Below are 20,520 nucleotides of genomic sequence, written 5' to 3'. Positions count from 1 at the left end.
ACAGGAATAAAAGATATTTTAAAAGAGATTTAGACAGATTAGATTTAGACAGCCTTATAGGGCACCTGGGTGGCTCAGTCAGTTGAGAGTCCAACTCTTGATTCGGCTCAGGTCATGATCTCATGGTTCATGAGATCAAGCCTTGCATTGGGCTCTGGCCAAGGGTGGAGCCTGCTTAGGATTCTCTCTCGGCCCCTCCCCAACTCTCTCTCTCTCAAAATAAACTTTAAACAAACAAACAAAAACCAACAAAAAAATAAAGGTCATTTAGTCCATCTCCCTATCTAATGTTTTTTCTCTTTTCTCTAAAACCTAAGCATATATGCCTGTTGTAGTGATAGCAATCACATTCCAGAGTTACCACATTTTATCTCAGGACAGCTATTAGAAATTTCTTCTTTATTACCAGATGAAAAACTGTTTTCTTATAATTCTATTTGCCATTTCTTAAATTTTTCTCTGGCACCTGGGTCAGTAACTTTAGTCCCTCTTCCATAAAACAGTCCTCTGACTCTCGAAGATAATTTTCATTGCTCACTAGATCTCCTCTTCTCCAGCTTGGACACCCCTGTTGCTTTGGCCATTCTTCACGGAACATGGACTCAAGGCCTCTGAAGTCTCTGGGTCTGGCACCTTCTGATCATAAGTTCATGACCTAAGCTGAAATCAAGAGTTGGCCGCTTAACCGACTGAGCCACCCAGGCACCCCAGAGTACATGACCTTTAAAGGCTTTTTCAACCCAGATAATTTGATTCTATAAAAAAATAGCTATTGCTTTTTTTTTCTTTTGACCATTCTTTTTTCTGCTCTGTTTATAACTTAGAGTATTTGATTTCTCATATAACTAGTAGAATCCTTGACACATTTATCTTTTTCTTGCACCACCCCCCTTTCAAGATTGGCATGCTGGCTTGAATGACTTGATTTGTTGACAAGAATTCTGCTTATGCACTTAAAGTTTTTAGTAAGAAAAGTGTTTCCTCCTCTGTGTAGAGATGGAAATTATTTCTTGAAATCTGAATACTTGACTACCTCCTTCTTGAGCTCTTCTTTGCCTGAGAAAAAAGATGGTACAGGGGCACCTGGCTGACTCATTCAGAAGAGCATGTGATTCTTGATTTTGGGGTTATGAGTTTGAGCCCCATGCTGGGTGTAGAGATTACTTTAGAAAAATCTTAAAAAAGAAAAAAAGATAAGATGATATATACCAGGAGGACATCACGAGAGACATATGTGATATTAGTAATCTGATAATTACCAGTAATTTTATACTATACACCTATCTGTTGCTCTCTATTTCATAATAGAGTGGATCGATGCCTAAACTAATCATTGGAAATTTTTGTGACGATCAGTTTTATTTTAGCAGTGCACTCTTTGGGCCACCACTTAGCATTTGTATTTAAAATGCAAATATAGGGGGGCGCCTGGGTGGCTCAGTTGGTTGAGTGTCCGATTTCAGCTCAGGTCACAATCTCTCAGTTGATGAGTTCGAGCCTCGCGTCGGGCTGTGTGCTGACAGCTCAGAGCCTGGAGCCTGCTTCCGATTCTGTGTCTCCCTCTCTGTCTGCCTCTCCCCCACTCATGCTCTGTCTTTCTCTGTCTCAAAAATAAAGATAAACGTTAAAAAAAAATTAAAAAAAAATACAAATATAGGGCACCTGGGTCTCTCAGTCAGTTGTGTCTGACTCTTGATTTCATCATCTCACGGTTTGTGAGTTCAAGCCCTGTTTTGGGCTCTATGCTGACAGCAAGGAGCCTGCGTGGGATTCTCTCTCCCTCTTTCTCTGCCACTCTCCCATTAGCATGCACACATACACTCTCTTTCTCAAAATAAATAAATAAACTTAAAAACAAAAAACAAATATAGGGGCGCCTGCCTGGCTCAGTCAATAGAGCACATGACTCTTGATCTTGAGTTCATGAGTTCAAGCCCCACGTTGGGCATGTAGCCTACTTAAAAATAAAAAATAAACCTTAAAAATAAAATACATATATAAAAAACAATACTTACTATGGTATGACTTTGACTTGATATTTATGAACGTTTAATAAATTTTCCTGAGTTACTGATCTTTTTTATGTTTTGCTGTGAATAAATGTTTTGTTATTTGTCAACAGTTTTTGCTGGGCTTTTGTTCACTATTTTTGGCTAGAAGACATTGCTCTTATGATGTTATTTTTACCATTAACCATTTAAAAACATATTTACATACAAAGTTATTATATATTTATCATAACAAATTTTGACAACACAAATGTATGCAGTAGACAATGAAGGTTTCACTCTTTCTCTTCCCTATTCCCTGGATGTTAATATATATTCTTTTTGTTTTCTATGCTTATAAAATATTATGTAATGTATATGTAATTGAATATATGTACCTCTAAATATTGTGTGATAAAAAAGAAGCTTCCTGTATTTTTGATTATGCATCTTATTCTTTACAAAACAATGTATATCATAGCTCTCCAAGTTAAAAAACATACCCACATGTGCATACACACGTACACACAAATCTATTTTTTCAAAGTCTGTATTATGTTCCATTATATGGGTACTCCATAATTTAACCTACTCTTATTGATGAATATTTAGATTGCTTCCACTTTTTTATTAGAAACGATAATACAGAGAAAAATCCATGTGTGTATATTCCTATGCATTCATAATAGTAATTCCTTAGTATAAATCACTACAAGTTGGGGCATTTGACTGGCTCAGTTGGTAGAGCATGTGACTCTGAGTCTTGGGGTTATGAGTTCAAGAAAAAATTTAGGGGCACCTAGGTGGCTCAGTTGGTTGAACATCTGGCTCTTGATTTTGGTTCAGATCATGATCCCAGGGTTGTGGGATCAAGCACAGCATTGGGCTCCACACGGAGCGTGAAGTGTGCCTGAGATTCTCTCTCTTTCTCCCTCTGCCCATCTCCCCCACTCATTCTCTCTCTTTCTTTAATTTTAAAAAAATTAAAAGAAATCACAAGTGGAATTACTGTGTTATTTGCATCTTAAATTTTAGTAAACATTAAAAGCTTATAACAGCTTTATACTTCTACAGCAGTGAGTGAAAGAGCCCAATTCCCCACTTGATATTATTATTTTGAACGTGTAAATAGGATAGGAAAAAAGTAGAATCTCATTGCTTTAATTTCACTTTTGTTTAGCTGTTGGAGAGTTGAGTATTGCATATGTATTTGCCTGTTCTTCTTTCATTATTCCAAAAGACTATACTATGTTACAAAAAGAATTCTGGATCTTATTCTAAGAGCCTACTTTTGAAAAACACTTTCTATTCTCTTCTGCAGACTATTTGGTGATAATATTTTCTTTAGTTGTATAATGCTTTCCAGTTTCATAAAGTAATTCTTCAGGTAGCAGGTCAATTAGCCTATAAAAGAAATGTAGTGACAATGAAGTAAAACTTCTGGTGCCATTTAAACTATAATTAGTCCCCTTCTCCTGCCACCAACAAATATTAACTTTAATTAACTTTAATGTTAATATTACTCTTTGTCTTTTTGCAAGTCCTGCCAGCCTCACAGAGTCGTGAGGACCAAGTAAGGTAATACAGGTGAAAATAATTTGAGTTGAATTAATAGGTAGTGGAAGATGGTACATCTGTAACCTAGTCAGAATGATGGTAAAATGTGTCCATATAAGAATGGTGCAGGTTCTAATAACATTATGTTCCTAAGGTAAGTTTTCAGTAAAGAGCAGCTTCTATTTAACTACAGCTTAACTCCCTAAAGTTCTCCAGGTGATGGTCTCTGTCTGCTTTTTTCTCCTTTTAGCCCTTGTCTTGGTTTCTTGCAGAGCATTTTCTGCCGATTCTTTATTCTTCCTTAAAGGTAGTTCCTTCAGGGATGAATTGCACACTGTGTTTTTCATGGTTTGCATGATACCTTGTATTAATATGCTTATGTACATTTTAAGTGTTGAATCTGGCTTGCCTTCTCAAGAAATGTGCTTGTGTGTGTGTGTGTGTGTGTGTGTAATTTTTTTAATTGATGTTTACATAGGACTGTGAATTTGTGAAGGAAAGAATTTGTATCATTTTTCTTATTGGTAAATATGTTAACTGCAGTCAACTCTTGGTTATCCACAGCTAGTACCGTAACTACCTTACTTTCCAGGTCCTTAGACTCCTCATTTGCTCTCATTTATGCATTTCTTCAGCAGACATTTATTGAATGCTTACTAAATGCTACGCCTAGCTCTATAAGAGACACAAAGGTAATTTTAAGATGCACAGAGTGTGTATCATTTGCCTGCAGAGACAAGTCCCAACATTGTCCATGGATCCCGTCACATTTGCCTTTGTTTGGGCCTTACTGCCAATGATCTTTCTTTGGGAAGAGAAGCCCAAGATTAGTTGATGCTGTTGGTTGTGAGTTGCCTTCTTGAGATTCAGGGACTTAAGAGCGAGCATTCAGTGAGAACATCAATGTGGGTAATGAGCTGAACACCCTGCAGCAGCAGACAGAATGTTGAATTTGAAATCCAGGAGACTTGGAATTGAAATCTGCCTCTTCCACTACAAGTTGTGCAATTGGGCAAGTTATCTAGCCTCCTGGTGCAGCCTTTATCATCTCATAGGGTAGTTGTGAAGATTCAGTGAGACAGCACACGTAAAAAAGGCTTAGCACAGTGTCTCCCATACAGTGAGTACTTGATCAAGATTACCTGTTATCCCGGTTAGCCTTACTTCCATTTTGATGGATAATCAGGAGATGACTGTAAGCTAAATCCTGCACGACTTTGATTTCCTGGGCCTTGTAAAATGTTCCTGTCTGTTTATGTCTTATTCTCTTCAGCTTGCATTTTTATATTAATGAAGTTTTTCTGCATGTTTTTGTCTGGTAACTACTATCAGACCCTGTCAAAAAATAAAAAAGACAAAAATCACTTAGCGGACCTTTGAAATGAACTCACCGGATTGGTTTAGTAGAAAGGGGGCTCGTAGTGGTAGTTAATAAAATATTTAGCATCTGCCACTAATCTCATGTGTAACTTTTGACAAGTCAGCTCACCAATCTAGGACTCAATTTCTTTATTTGTATTTCAGAGAATTAAATTGGATGATCTCTTTTCTTCTAGCTCTAAAAATTTCTAAGAATAAGTAAACTGTAATTATAGTAGAATTATTTTATTAAAAATGTAATATTACATATTGGGATCTGATTGACATTATTTACATCCTTTATCCTCTATTACAAAGAATAATGTTCAGAACACTGAGATACTACAGCAACAACAGTACAACAATTAAAACCAGTCTCTTAATTTCCTCCTTCTCACTCCTTCTTCTGATTCCTTTGTAATTAATCCCAAATATCATTTCCATCCATAATTTGAAGCTGCTATTAAAATTGTAGAGTAAGTTAAATAAATTAGTGTTAATTATTGGAAAGTCTGGAAGCAGGTACTTAATAGATTACATAAAAATAATTGATACAGAATTATTTTCACATTTGGATAAAGCAAATTTAGATGAGTTTTTAAATCTTTATTCATTAAATCTTTATACCCTGAAATAGCATATAAACTTCAAAGGTCTTTTATGTGATGATCTCTTATGAAGTGGTAATTTTATATTGCATTCTTTATTATCCTTTAGAATGAAAACAAAATGCTGTGAGTGTTCTGCTATTTGCTGCGAGGTTTAAAACAATCTAATTATTAGCTATGATTAGAACTTGCCATACCATCATACTTGTATACTAACTTACTGACACTGTATGTTGTTTCATATCAAATTGGACCAATAGCTAAAACAGAAGACCATGGAACTAATGCGAGCGTGTCAAAAACAGTATGAGATGGAACAGGAATTGGCCTTTTATAAAATTGATGCCAAATTTGAGCCACTAAATTATTATCCATCAGAGGTGAGTTAAACTTCTTAGTAATCCACAGTTAAAGCCAGCAGGGAGTGGAGTGGGGCGAGGCAGATGGTGGAAAGAAATGTTCAAAGGACTTTATCCGTAATCATTCCACTTTCAGAGTAAACACATTTTGCTTGAAACAGTGAATTTTTGGTTCAGTAAGTTAAAGCAGCCTCCAAAAAAGGTAAAAAGCCCCAAGGGAATCTGTGATTCCAATGAATATCGTAATATTATTTCATAAAAAAGTCAATTATTACCATTTATTAGGTGGGGTTTTACTTACATATCAGCTAAGAAACCAAAATAAAACACTGAAATTTCTGATTTGAGAGATTAAGCAATGCTAATAATCACATACCTGTAGGCAGTTCTTTAATCAACCAAGCTAAACCCACTCTTTGGGGATGGGAAGAGGAACACCTTGAGACCATTTTTTGTTTTAGTTCTTTTTTGGTATGTTAAGGGTAAGATAAAAAAAAAAAAGTATATATTTTTTACCTGGCTGCTTAGAAGTTACTTATTAAACCATAAATCTTTACTTATTTTGCTTTTAGTATGTCGAAATTGATAAAACCCCAGATGAAAGTCCCTACATTGGCAAATCCAGATATAAGAGAAATATGTTCACTACAGAGAGTTACATTATTCCAAATGCCCAGACCATAAAGATCGTAAGGATGGAGCCAGATGAAGGGGAACAACTCAAAAATGAGCACGTGAACTTGAGAGCCCATATGCCACTGGACATACAACTGGAAGACAAAGAAAAAAAAATAAGTGCAGGTTAACAAAAGTTATTTTAAATTCTTTAAAAATGTAAAAAGATTGGATATATAGGCGAATTTCGTTTTACAATTCTTTTGAGTAATCATGCTGAAGGTTACTGTAGTATTGTTTACATGAAAAGCCTAAAACAAAAGTAGTAATTCATGGAGCAAATTATTTTTTAATAATTCCTGTTACGTTGAAGAATGGGGTTCTTGACAGTAATTTGGTGGCAGTATGTCCAGGGGATCCAAGAATGCTTAAATCTTGACCGGCCAGCAGGTCCTTCTCACCATTGGAGCTGCACACTCAAAGGCTAATTGGTCATAATTGTAGCAAGTACACTTAACTGATTACTATACATGTAGCCAAAACCTAAAACAGTACTTTGGATAAGCTGGATCAGTGCACCCTCCTCAGGCTTGGGCCTAAGACCAGCTTCTGACTCTTCCTAACCTGTCCCCAAACATCCGATTGAAAGGATCTTACCACTTCCTGGCAAGTCACAAAGAGGAAGAAGTCAATCCAAAAGGGTACTTAGAGACCCTGCTAATGGCAAACTCCACTTACTCGGTGGGCTTCATGGATACGGAAGCAGAAAGCAGAACTGAGTTTATGCATCATCCCCTTAGTAATTATGGTCCATGGTGGGGCTCTTTAACAATCCAGTGGAGTAGCTCATCTTTCCTTGGTTGGTAGCTAAATGGAAAACAGGAAAGGCCAGTAGAGAGGCTGACTTGGAAAGGGGAGAAGAGAGACCTGAGATATCCATCTCATACACTCTGTACAAAGTTCTGGAAGAGGAAAGCAGAAATAAATCAGATATTTGTGTAGACTAGCTTCAAGGGGCTCATGGTTTTATAGGAGGCAGTTTTATAGGAAGGGAAGGAGACAGAGAAATTAGAAGTTTGAGGTAGAGAGTAATTGACTGGAGATCACCCCCACCCCAAGCTGGAAGAGTGTTCAGTGGTGAATTTCTTGATTTTGAACCCTATCATAAAGTAATTACCTCAAATACAGGGTTTTTGTTACAGCTTGAACTTAATTATAACTTAGTGACAAAGAAGTGTGTATCTATCAATAAAAACCTTATTTGCTCAAAAGAGTTTAGTATTGGACATAGCAAGTAAAGCCCCTTTAATGTTAAGAATTTTACAAATTATCAATTATAGTTCTATAGCCTATGACGAAACTAGAGATTAACTGAGAGGAAAACTGTCATAAGAAATTACTTTTTTTTAAATTTCTGTGATCTAGAATGACAATATAATTGGGAGGAGGTGGTTATTGTGAAGAAAAAAAGTCTCATAGAAATTTGAGAATTCAAGATTTTTCTTGTGTCTGTCTGCATGGTTTTTAAATTTGCAGCGCAAACTCGACTATCAGAACTACATGATGAAATAGAAAAGGCAGAACAACAAATTTTAAGAGCTACTGAGGAATTTAAACAACTGGAAGAAGCGATACAGCTTAAAAAAGTATGTAAACGCAAAGTAGCAATGCAAGAGGAAATGCAAAATATTAAAGGTTTTCTCCCTTCATAACCACGTAAAACATTTTAAATCAGTGTTGCCTAATTAATTATGGTGTAACAATTTTCAGAGTCAGCTTTGGTTCTAGCATTTTCCAATTACATTTTCCTTCCACCCATGATCACATCCTATTAGTGTTCTATAAAGTACAAAGAAGTAAATGACGTCTAATTTATGTAAAAATACGTGTTCAATAGGAAAGTGTCTCCTTTACCCAGGGAAGTTGCTGTTTCCTGTTGTATCTGTTGTAATCTGATTAAGCACTACCCACCTTTAAGATCCTGGGACCTAGGTTAAGAGTCAGAAGACATCTCTACTATACATGAACATTATCAAACACAAGCAGCAAAAATGTCAATGATATAAAGTATGGTGAACAAAAAGAAGTAATTAATACACTCTCAGAAAGTTTGTCATGCACAAGTAAGCAGCTCAAGCCCATGATGTGATTGCACAGGGAGAAACTTAAAAAGGAAGTATTTTGACGTTTTTCAGTGTGTAAAAGGTTTCAGTTATTTGCAACTTGTAAAAAGCAGTATTTCAAAATTATGATGGTAACTGCATTCATACCACAGTAGGTAAGGCAAGAATGTGAAGTTCAAATTGTAGATTATTTTAAAAGATACACTATTGTGATTTTAAAATCATATACTAACTAGAAATTGATTCAAGTTTATTGGAAGCTTACTATATGCTAGTCCCTGTCTGGGCTGGGCCCAGAGTGATGAATAAAACAGGTATGTTTCCCTCCCACATGCATAGGAAATAGGTAATGAACAGTAGAAAAAAAAAAGAAAAAGGAAAAAAATAATATAAACAACAATGTGTTATAGTAAAAAAATAGAAAATTAGGAAAGGCAGTAAAAAAGATATAATTTAGATTGTGAGGACCACAGAGGCCTCTCTGAGGAGGTGACATTTAGGCTGAAACCCAAAGGATGACAAGGAGCCAGCGAGGCAGAGTTAGGGGGTCAGGTATTCCAGGCAGAAGTGAGAGTGTGCACAAAGACCTTGACACTAGAGATTGCTCCGTGGAGTGAGGGAGAGTGTTCCGGAAGATGAGGGTAAAGAGTAAATAACCGGTTTCACAGGCTGTAGTAAGGGGTTTGGATTTTATTCGGAATGGAATGGGAAGCTTTTGAAGGACTTTAGGAAGTTAGAATGGCTAATTCTATTTGTGTTATTGTGAGGTCACTCTGGTTACTGCATGAGAGCAAAATGGGGTGAGGGAAATGGAAAGAATGGGGATGTGTCCCATGTCTCAGGGGGCTGTTGTTGAGTACAGGCAAGAGATGACAATGGTTTGGACCAGGAGGGTGACGGTGGATGCGGAGAGAATGCACACTGATTGTCAGCAAAATGTAGCAGTGAACTGATCAGACTTCAAAATGCATTGGAAGTGGGACCTGAGGTGAAGGGAGCCATCAAGAAGGAGCTTACTAATTAAAAAAGAATGTTTTATAATAAATGTTGGCCAGAGCTTATATAAATAGATTGATAGATGTAAATAATGTATATAATGTTGAAATACATGGATTCTTGTAAAATGTGCTTGAAAAAAATTATTTTAAATGAATACATATAAGCCTACATTTTTCATTACACTATTAATTTAGATGACATGCTAGTAACAAGGGTAAGGGCGAAGTCAACTACCATTAATGTTATGGTTATTATTATTAATAATTTACAAGTTGCTTATACTGAATGACAACTTCGTTTTTACCTATTATGAGTTTTCATAAACTTTTATAAAGTGAGATTTTCCTCATGTAATAAGCATAAAAGTATAAGATGAATGGAATGCCTAGGTGACTTTTACATTAACTTTTATTTAAAAAACTGGTAGAGCACAGAATACCTTATAGAATTTTAGAAATCATCATCTTTAAATTTGTAAATCACTGTTGCTATCCTCTGTTAATTCTGTTTTGGGGTGTGTGGGGGATTAGATTTCAGAAGCAGAGAAAGATCTTCTTTTCAAGCAGTTGGGTAGTAGGATACAGCTTCTCAATAAGTTACGCCAAGAAGTTGTGGATCTCGAAACACAGATGGAAAAGCAAAGGCAAGAAATTGCTGAAAAGCAGAATGAGATCAAGGACCTGCAAATAGCCCTAGATAGCCTGGATTCCAGAGACCCAAAACATGTAAGCAAATGGAGAGATTTTGGCTTGTTTTATGGGGACTAGAATATCATTCCATCTAGAAATTATGTCTGTTCATTTTAGCCCCAGAGTTCTTTCTGAAAGTCTTTGAGTTTGATGCACAGATTTGAGTGATATATATGTTTATGGATGTGTGTGTCTGTCATATATATCTGGTTGTGTATTTTATACCTCTGTGTGTGTGTGTGTGTGTGTGTGTGTGTGTGTGTGTGTCTATCACTGTGTTGAATACAAAACCTAAGGCTTGAAGGAGATAGCTTTTAATAGAATGATAGATGCATGGTACTTATTTTTTTAAGTGACTGAGTTTCGTTGTATTTCAAATCAAGAGAAACCTGCTGCAAGGTGCTGTCCAAACCTTTACCCTTTCTCTTTTCTTGCCTTATTTTCTTAAGAACAAGGTGGTGAGATGGGAGAGCTGAAAAGGGTCCAGAATCCTTTTTCTACCTCTTTAATCCTTTATGCAAATATTCTAAAGCTATTTGTTTCATATTGTTTTGTTTCTTCCTTAAAAAAGGAAACATTTTTCTAGAGTGTGTCCTCCTATGTGGCCGTAGGTGGGCAGGTGGCTGCAGGATGGAGTTAAGTTGTCTCTGTCTTGAGAAGTCTTAGTAATAGCTTACATTTTGCCCAGTATTGGTAAAAAAGGAAGTAAAAAAAATTCCTGCATATTTTACTGGTATGCTTTGAATAATAATGTTATATTTTAAAGGAAGTTTAAAATCTCTGGATTAAGAGATATCATAGAATTTGACATGGTAAGAACAATACACTGTAATTACTTTCAATATTTGTTAAGTTATTTATCCTTTTAAACATTTTAATAAAATATCATAGATAATTTGAGAAGAGGTAACCTTATCATTCACAGACATAAGGTGTTTTCTAACAAAAGCCTAAGACTAGTAAAATTGAAAGTAAAAGAGGACTTAATTATTTTAAAGAATTTTCCTTATGCGAAAAAATTGTAGATTTTCCAGTAATATGTCAATAATATATATATTTTAAGTTTATGTATTTTTGAGAGAGAGAGTGAGTAGGGGAGGGGGAGAGAGGATCCAAAGAAGTCTCTGCACTGGCAGCACAAAGTCTGACATGGGGCTTGCACCCACAAATGTGAGGTCATGACCTGAGCCAAAATCATGAGTCAGATGCCCAACCCAGGCTCCTTTTTGGTATCGTTAAAGCTACTTAGTTTTTAAGGTTACAGCTTTAGCCAAAGCACCAGAGGATGTCTCTTTAATTTGTTCACCCTGAGGGAGCGTCTTTTTTCTGATTTGCATAAAGTCACCTTCTTGGCTAGGTTTAGGCTCCTCACATTCTACAAAATATAAACATTTTAGCAAGAGGGAAGGAATCAGGAGTGGGATCCCAGCATACTTTTCTATAGGTGTGGATAGACTTTTATCCACTTGAGTTTTATTATCTAAGCAGATAGAGTATTTTTCTATGTAGCAAATAGAATTTAAAAGTAAAAGTTTTTGAGAGATTAGAAAACAGTATGTCAGTCTGCGATTGGTGGAAAACAAATATATTAAGTGCCAATGATGTTTTCCATTAGGCTGGGTTTTTTTGCATATACTGGTGAGGAACTTTCTCACAGCGTCCATATGGTTGAGGACATTTTTTAAAATTTTGCATAAGATGAAAGTGTGATTTTAAAAGATGAAATGATTTCCTAAAATCACCTTTTTAGGAAGAGGCTGAGCCCATGCTTTGCTACTACAATGACCCTTTCCCCACAAAGGAACTAAAGGTGTACAGGGATTAATTATTTTTAAAATTAGCTAAGAGCCAAACCTAGGCAAGTTTTCAACAAACGAAAGCTTTTAACTAGGTTTCTAAAGGAAAAAGTACTATTTAAAAATCAAATCCCATTTTAGCTATTAAAAAAAAAAAAACAAAACAACTTCATAGGTAGAGGCACAAACACCACAGCAGCAAACATAATAAAGGAAGATTTGTGTTGTTCTTCCCTACCTGGCAATGCCCTGTGGAAGCAAAAGGTAACTGACTGACTGTTCTCTGTAGGGAATTAGCCTGTAGTAATCTGTTGCAAAGGCTGTGCGTGATTGGTCCTCGGAAGCTTCCTGTGTTGTGATTTAAAGCACGGAGGGTGGGGCCTGCCCGCAGAGGCTGCTCGTGATTGGATGGGTTGGGCTGCCGCTCACTCTCCGCCAAGAATGTGGTTTGAAGCCCTGGGAAGTTACTGAGACTCCAAGCCGATGACAAAAATGTGGCTGTCAGAGAGGGAAGTACACGTGAATTTGAAAACAGCCTTAGAAAGTGTTCCGCCCACAGTTTCCCTGTTCTCAACGGCTCAGTTCTAACAGGACAAATGTTAAGTTAAGGTATGATCCTTTTCTCTCTCTCTGTGCAAAAGACTCGAAAGGAGGAGGAGTCAGAGATGTAAGTTCCTGTTTTTATAACTCTTGTGAGCGCCACAGTTGTGAAAATCGCAGAATCTACTTTTGCTCCCATGTGTTTAATGCAAATCATTGGCATATTGAGCTTTTTTGGGTTTTTTGCCCTGCGTGTAAAGAGATTTCAGTGGAATTTTTAATGGTGAATTTTAAAGGTTTATTAAGAGAGACATGAATGCAGGAGGTTTTTGTTTTTGTTTTAATTCTTTCTTGAGCCATACAAATTCTAAATGTACTTAGAATTTAAGCTGTTATCTGCACTTACCTTTCCAGAAAGATTTCAGATTAGTGTTAGGAGGGCAGAGAAAGAAAAGTTTTGAAAATTCCACCAAGTTTCTATTAGTCAAACAAAAACCTTCTGACCAGGCTCTCATTCACTTGTTCCTTAAAAATGAAGAGACTTTTCTTTCTTGGCTTTGGTGGCAGCAGACATCTAAAATTGAGAAATGTTCTTTTATAATCAAATGGGTATTAGCCACGAGAGCCTGGGAGTTGGCTCTTCGGCCTGTGATGCACTTCTTTCTTCTGCTAACGTTCTCTTGGTTTATTGTTCTGTTCCTCTGATCCCGTGGGGGCAAACCGGAGCGCTGAGGGTGTCAGTGAGAGGGCAAAGGTTCTCTGGAGAATTATTTTGTCTCCACATGAACAGTTGCCTCTAAGGAAGACCTGGGCAAGTCGTTGGTACATCTGAGATTCCGTTTTCACATGTAAAAAGAAGGGTTAAACCAGACATTGATTCTCAGTTGTTGTTTTTTCTTCCCTGAGCCCACCTGGAAGTACAATCCAGTTTTCAGTTGACAGTAGCTCCCTAATGCAGTGGCTCTGGGGTGTGAGTGGCTGTATGAATATGGGAAAACTCAGTTTTCCACCAGGGGCATATGTCTTGGTAGAGGAGTGTGCCTCCGTGTGGCCCTCCATCTTGACAGTGACTGGGCTGAATGGTGGAGGTCTCAGCTACCAGTGTATCGAACCTAAAAATCATGTGTTTCTTTGTCTAAGGAATCAAAAATACACTTGAATTCTAAGTAAGTATTTCTTCCATGTCTCTGTTTCTCCCTAAGAAACCTTTTTTTTAAAGTGTGTTTAATGTGCTTTTCTGATTAAAAAGGTATTGTCTATTACAAAATGTTTAGTACTAAAAATATTCATTAAAAAAATCTGTAATCCTTCCACCCAGATATAATTCTTGTTAACATTTTAGAATACACTCATTTTCTATGGCTATACTGAGTATAAAAATCAGTTAACATTTTGGAAACCAATTTTAATTGGTTTTTAATGCCCTGCAGAGAATATTGAGCTTGACTACATTACCTCGTGGCTGTACCATTGGAAAAATAATTTAATCTCCTTGATTTTCAATTTGCATATCTGTACAATGGAGGTGATTTTCAGATCAAGTTATCATGAGGTTTAAATGAAAACCACTGTGTGAAAACAACACAAGGCCTGACACAAATAGACTCAAAATGTTACATTTTATTTTCCATTCTGCCTTTAGAAATGGTAAGCATTATTTTTTTTTAAGAGTATAAGGAACTCAGGACTTTGTTAATTTTTATTTTTCAATTCAGTGCCATATGAAGGCTCAGAAAAGAGGTAAAGAACAACAACTTGACATCATGAACAAGCAGTACAAACAACTTGAAAGCCGTTTGGATGAGATACTTTCTAGAATTGCCAAAGAGACTGAAGAGATTAAGGACCTTGAACAACAGCTTACTGAAGGTGAGAATTTAAGGAAGATTTAAAGTAAATCAGTTCTAGTATTAATAAAAGACAAGTGACACTCAGGCAGGCATTAATCTTGATATGCCTCAGTTGTTCATACTAGTGTTTGATAGGGAAATATTTGCAGAGTACCCAAAATACTTGTTTCATCAAAGTAAAAAGTAAAAAAAAAAAAAATTCAATTTTAGTTTTGTTATATTGATTCCTAGTGAGTCAGGTAATTGCATTCAGTAGGCTAGAAGCCAGTGTATAATCATGGTAAGCTGGGGCATGTCGCTCTCTTTCAAAGCATATAATCCTTTCAGGAACAAAGAGCCCATTGACACCGGGGCATTCAGTTTCTAGTTATAAGGAGAGTATGGGAAGAATTTAGGACCTACATTTGCAATGCAGATTGAGATTGTGACTTTGCCATAATGGTGGGAAAGGAAGATAATATAGGTTGTAGTAGTGTAAAACGATCCCAATCCCCGTTTTGCCATTATCAGCTGTGTGGCCTGGGACAAGTTATTTCTGTCTCAGTCATTAGTTGTTGGCAAGATTAAACGAGGTAGTGTTCGTAAAGTGCCTGGCACATGGTGAGCACCCAGTATATGATTTGGTTGGTGGTTTGTTTTTTTTTACAAGTCTTCAAGTTACATGTTTATGCTGCCGGTCTTGGATTAGTCTTCTATGTTGAGTGGTTTTGTTTTGTGTATCTAGCGGCAAGAACTCACAGTGTTGCTGCACATTTTTCATTATTTTATTTGGAAATTTATTTAGAAAAGTTTACTTTCATTATTTTATTTTAAACTTTTTATAGCCTGAATTGAGCATTTTATAAGCAATACCCACTGAATATACTGTTTTTATTGTGTAGCTACTTAGTAGTCCTGTACTGTAGACCAGAGAGGGGAAAAACTATCATTATATCTTGAAAAAGAAAAAATGAGATAGTACACCATTTACAATTTCATTCTTAGCCAGTAACAAATAACTAAGGAGACTAAATGCTGTAGTTCTATATCTTGAAAGCATTTTCTTGTATACATTGTCACCTTCCCTTTTTCCATTTTGCTTAGGACAAATAGCAGCAAATGAAGCCCTGAAGAAGGATTTAGAGAGTGTCATCAGTGGGTTACAAGAATACCTGGAGACTATCAAAGGCCAGGCAACACAGGCCCAGAATGAGTGCAAAAAGCTACAGGATGAGAAAGAGACATTGCTCCAGAGATTGAGTGAGGTCGAGCAGGAAAGGGACCAACTGGAAATAGTTGCCATAGATGCAGAAAATATGAGGAAGGTATGATTTGTTTCTTCTTACCTGTTTCCTGAGCCTCAGAAGTAGGTGACGTCCAAATTAAGATAGCTAAGGAAGTTAGCAGCTGTGCAATCTGAAGTGACAAAAATTCACAGTGGCTATTTAGTGGGGTGCCCCCCCCCCAGGTGTGACACACTTGGAATCATTATTTTTCCTTTACTAAGAAAAAGAAGGTTATTTTAGCTGAATTTCTATCCCTGAAATGTGTTATCCCATAACTCTAAACACTGCGAAATTGTAGCTGTTACATTAGCTGTATTAAGTGGTTGTTATTTGTACAGCAAAATTAAGCACAACATAATTTTCTTGTTCATAATTTTAACTATTTTTTAAATTTTTTTTTTCAACGTTTTTTTAAATTTATTTTTGGGACGGAGAGAGACAGAGCATGAACGGGGGAGGGGCAGAGAGAGAGGGAGACACAGAATCGGAAACAGGAAACAGGCTCCAGGCTCCAGGCTCCAGGCTCCGAGCCATCAGCCCAGAGCCTGACGCGGGGCTCGAACTCACGGACCGTGAGATCGTGACCTGGCTGAAGTCGGACGCTTAACCGACTGCGCCACCCTGGCGCCCCCATAATTTTAACTATTTACCAAACAAGAGGCCGTGTTGTAAACTCTACCCTTCTATACCTGGCTTGTTGCCATTCATTTGGAGATTTTACTTGATCTGTTTTAGTTGTTTGACAAACTTTATCTTGCATGAGAACCCATATTCCCAAATTTCATCCCTCGTAGGGTTTGTGCTGGAAGTTTGAGGTCATATATGCAGCATTATGAAATTTCTCAGGCAGATAAAAATGTTAAAAATTGTTTTTAACACCATGCACTCACAACTCAGCTTAAGAAATGAAACTACGGATATATTCGAAACCCTGTGTGTACCTCCTTACAGAGGTAACAGAATCTTGATATATTTATTTCCCTGCATCTCTCTTTTATTATATATAAAGTCATCCATAAGCAATATGTAGCATTGTTTTGCACAATTTTAAGATTTATGTAAAAGATATCATAGTGTACATATTGTTTGGTCACTTTTGTCTTCCTTCCTATTTATGTTTTGGGAAATTATACACGTTGATACATATAGCTCTGCTTTACTTATTTTTGTGAGGGTATATAGCATTCCGTTGTAGGTAGCTACCGCAAAGTTATTGCCTATCCGTTCTCCTCTTGGAGGACATTTAGGTGGTTTCTGATCTTTTGCTATTACAATGTTGAGCGTAACATCCTTGCACACAACCTTGAGCATGGGGACTATGTTCACATTGGAACTGTGAGTCAGAGGGTATGTGCCTGCTCAACTTCATTACATGTCAAATTACCATCCATAGTGATTCGATCAGTTTCCACTCCAACCAGCAATGCAAGGGCCACCACTATACCACATCCTTGCTAAAACCTTAGTGTTGTCCAACTTTTATTTTTTAAAAAGCTTTTATTTTGAAATAATTTTAAATTCACAAGAGAGTTGCAAGAATAATCCACATAACTCACTGTACCCCGCATTCAGAGTCCTCAATGAATATTTTGCTACATCTGCTTTCTCTTCTTCTCATATATAATTTTTACATACTTTTATATGAATTTTTTTCTAACCATCTGAGAATTAGTTGTAGACCTCATCCTCCTTAGCTTCTAAATATTTCATCGTGTATTTCCTAGGAACAGGGACATTTTCTAACATAGAATATCTAAGAGAATAATTATCACATTCAGGAAATTTAACATTTTGTCAGTTTTATTGTTTGCCAGCCTGCTGAATTTGAAATGGTATCTTTTTATTATGAAAATTTTACATTTATAAGGAAAGTTGAGAGAATAGTTCAGCGAATATCTATATGCTCTCCCAGACTCAAAAAATATTTTGCTGTATTGGGTTTTTTTCCCCTGAGTTATTTGAAAGTTGGCAAACATCATGACATCGTCCCTTAAGTACATATCTCTTAAAAATCAGGACATTTTCTTACATCACTACGATACCATTATTACACCTGGAAAAATTAACAATAATTCCCTAATATCATCTAATATCTGAACCACGTTCAGATTTGCCAGTTGTACCGAGAATGCCTTTTACAGCTGTGTGTGTAAATGTATGTGTAGAGACGAGGCCAGTGGTCCCATAGGGTGTCCCACATTCTGAATTTGTCTGCTGTTTTCTCGTGGTTTGTTCAGCTTGTTCCCCTATGCTCTAAATAAACTAGTATCTTGTTTTAACTGCATTTTCCCTTGAATACTGGAGAGACTGGGCACCTTCCATTTGTTAATTTGCTATTCAGCTTTCCTCTTCAGTGAATTCCCTATTCATGTTTTGTGTCCATTTTTTCTCCTGGATTGTCTGTCTTTTTCTTAATGATTTGTAGGAATTCTCTAAATATTCTGGACCTTTGTTGGTTATATATGGAGTTTGCATTTTGAACAAGCAACTCATATAATTCAGACCTCCCCGAGAAACTCTTGTGTGGAAGTTCTTATCACAAGAGCCTCCTCTTTAATCCAGAATCATTTGATCCAATTCTTCGAGATCCCAAATAAATAGGTGAAAGCTTTAATGTTTAATCATAAAAAACAGACGGGCTAAAATGAATCAGAACTGTGGTACGCCAATCAGTATGTATTTCTTTTGTCAGTACTCACTCGAGTTACTCTGTCATCCTTAATATTAGCGCTAGTCCCATTTTGAACATGCTGTGGTTTAATAGAAGAGGGTGCGGGCTTTGGAGTCAGAGATCTGGGTTCATATCCTGTCTTTTTAACTGCGCAGCCCTGTGCAGTTTACTTACATGTTCGTTCTGTCCTCTTCTGTGAAATGAGGATAATGCCGTGCCTTACACGGTTACCGTGAAGGTTCAACAGAATACACGTGAAAGCATTTATTCCAGTGTCTGATGGAGAATAGGCCTAACGTTTTATACCCCTCTCTTCTTACATATTCAGGCACATTTAAAGTATCACACAGATGGTTACTTTGGAAAACATGTCGGTAGCTTACTGATTTTTCTGATTACATTTAGTCAGGACTTTGGTTTCCAGCCTGGATAAGCACAGCCTGTGGCTTCATTGTATTGTTAATGAGGGCTTTCTGTGCCAGGCCAGCATTGGCTGGCCATTTGGTTCACAGTGCTCAGGTTACTTATGATGGCTTGCGGATGCTTAGGCAGAACAGCGGGTTCCATAAACATACCGAATCCTTACAGGAGCTCGCAGAACTGGAGAGTGCCCTCCAGGAGCAGCATGAGGTGAATGTATCCCTGCAGCAGACCCAGGGAGATCTCAGTGCCTATGAGGCTGAGCTAGAGGCTCAGCTGAAAATACGGGATGCTGAAGCCAGCCAGCTCAAGGAGGAGTTGGAAAAACTTAGAAGGTTCAGCCAGGTAAGCAGCAGCATAAAGCCATCTAGAATCCAAGCCCTGTGGTCTTAGCATATCAGCCTTTCTTTAATTAAATGCAAGATTAAAGACTTTGTAATATACTGTATATGGAATGATGGGAAGAGTATACATTTTTGGAGTCAGATACTCTGAGTTCAGATACTACCTCTGTGAACCCCTGTGTGAGCATGCAGATCACGTCATAGCTCTTGAGCCTCTGAAAAATGCCTCCTTGTCTGTAAAAGGGGTTATAGTGAGGATAAGAGAAATACTGGGCACCAGAGCACCTTGTTCTATGTTATTTTGCTACTTTCTATTTGGGTTGGACGAAGTATCTACTAGTTTATATTGTACTTGCAAATTAGAGAAATAATTATTCACCCAAGAACCGCTTACTGATTGGCCTTTGAGGGCCAGGTGCTGTAGATGCTGCAGTGACCAGCACAGACACAGTCACTGTCCCTGTGGAGCTGACAGTGCAGTAGGTGACACGGGTGTGGGAGAAAGAAAGGGATAGCAGGGGAGGGGTGGTCAGGGAAGTCTGCCCTAGAGAAACTCACTGAAAGGGTGAGTTGGATTTTGCTGGGCAGAGGCAGCGGGGGTGCAAAGGGAAGGGGTAAGAGACGAATGTTCTAGGCAGAGGCAAGGAGAGGGAGCACAGTGCATTTGAAGTGCTGAAAGTATGGCTCTTGGATGCCAGGAGCAAGAAGAAGAGTAGGCAGGAATGTGAGAGATCAAGGCAGAGAGGCAGAAAGGGGCCAGTTACAGTGTATTCTTACTCAGATTAAAAATGTCATTTTCTTCAGCTGTTAGTCACATAGGCTGCATCTTTCGCCAGGAAGCCCATCGCGACCTTCCTCTTGTGCCTGCTGGAAATCTGGGTTCAGGATCCTGCTTTGGTTTTCCTATAGCCTGTGCTCAGTTAAAACATTTTATCATGTGTCTGATAATCATCTGTTCAGACTGTCTGTCTCTCTTGCTAGACCCAGAGCACAGTGAATACCCAGATTGTATATGCTTGTTTCTCTTTTCTCAGTGCCTGGTCACGAAGGGGGTCAGTATGCACTTATTGGATGAAAATGACATAAAATAAGATAGTTTAAATCCCAGGAATGTATGTAAAATAGCATTCGTGTGATTAGAAAAGGAAAAAAAAAGTCATGCTTATTATAGTAATTATGTTAATTTGTATCCCTTTACTTATCAGATATCAAAACCACTTGACAATTGTCAGGATTATATTTCTCAAGAGTACCAAGGTTTACAAAACTACAGTTGATAAGATCAGAGTGCAAAAATAGGAAGCTGGGGGAAAACAATTAAAATGCCAGAATAAATA

The 20,520-nt window shown here is 37.3% G+C and overlaps 1 protein-coding gene and 1 long non-coding RNA gene across 10 annotated transcripts in view; one reads left to right on the top strand and one right to left on the bottom strand.

Moving 5' to 3' along the window:
- The window catches only part of CNTRL (centriolin), an 83,952-nt gene that overhangs the window by 24,012 nt on the left and 39,420 nt on the right, over positions 1 to 20,520 (top strand). For 3 of the 7 annotated variants that reach the window (XM_027034987.2, XM_053204698.1, XM_053204700.1), the window contains exons 8-15: positions 3,796 to 3,852; positions 5,773 to 5,892; positions 6,444 to 6,672; positions 8,023 to 8,132; positions 10,139 to 10,333; positions 14,349 to 14,502; positions 15,567 to 15,787; positions 19,008 to 19,184. In XM_027034987.2, coding sequence (XP_026890788.2) covers positions 3,796 to 3,852; positions 5,773 to 5,892; positions 6,444 to 6,672; positions 8,023 to 8,132; positions 10,139 to 10,333; positions 14,349 to 14,502; positions 15,567 to 15,787; positions 19,008 to 19,184 — 1,263 coding nt within the window. Of the gene's footprint in view, positions 1 to 3,795; positions 3,853 to 5,772; positions 5,893 to 6,443; positions 6,673 to 8,022; positions 8,133 to 10,138; positions 10,334 to 12,292; positions 12,761 to 14,348; positions 14,503 to 15,566; positions 15,788 to 19,007; positions 19,185 to 20,520 lie in introns of those variants that run through there. The other 4 variants (XM_027034989.2, XM_053204699.1, XM_027034992.2 and 1 more) reach the window with 4 other exon arrangements.
- Positions 17 to 12,458, bottom strand: LOC113592860 (uncharacterized). 3 transcript variants are annotated; one of them, XR_008290984.1, is made up of 3 exons: positions 12,332 to 12,458; positions 4,688 to 7,353; positions 17 to 3,392 (listed from the first exon to the last, which is right to left on the bottom strand). It is a non-coding gene; the product is annotated as an uncharacterized LOC113592860 (long non-coding RNA). The 3 variants fall into 3 exon arrangements; XR_008290985.1 differs by having other exon boundaries at positions 17 to 660; XR_003412835.2 differs by having other exon boundaries at positions 17 to 4,880; positions 7,144 to 7,353.

The sequence above is a fragment of the Acinonyx jubatus genome, chromosome D4, assembly GCF_027475565.1.
Source record: "Acinonyx jubatus isolate Ajub_Pintada_27869175 chromosome D4, VMU_Ajub_asm_v1.0, whole genome shotgun sequence".
NCBI lineage: Eukaryota > Metazoa > Chordata > Mammalia > Carnivora > Felidae > Acinonyx > Acinonyx jubatus.
This window is presented reverse-complemented; position numbering and strand designations above follow the sequence as displayed.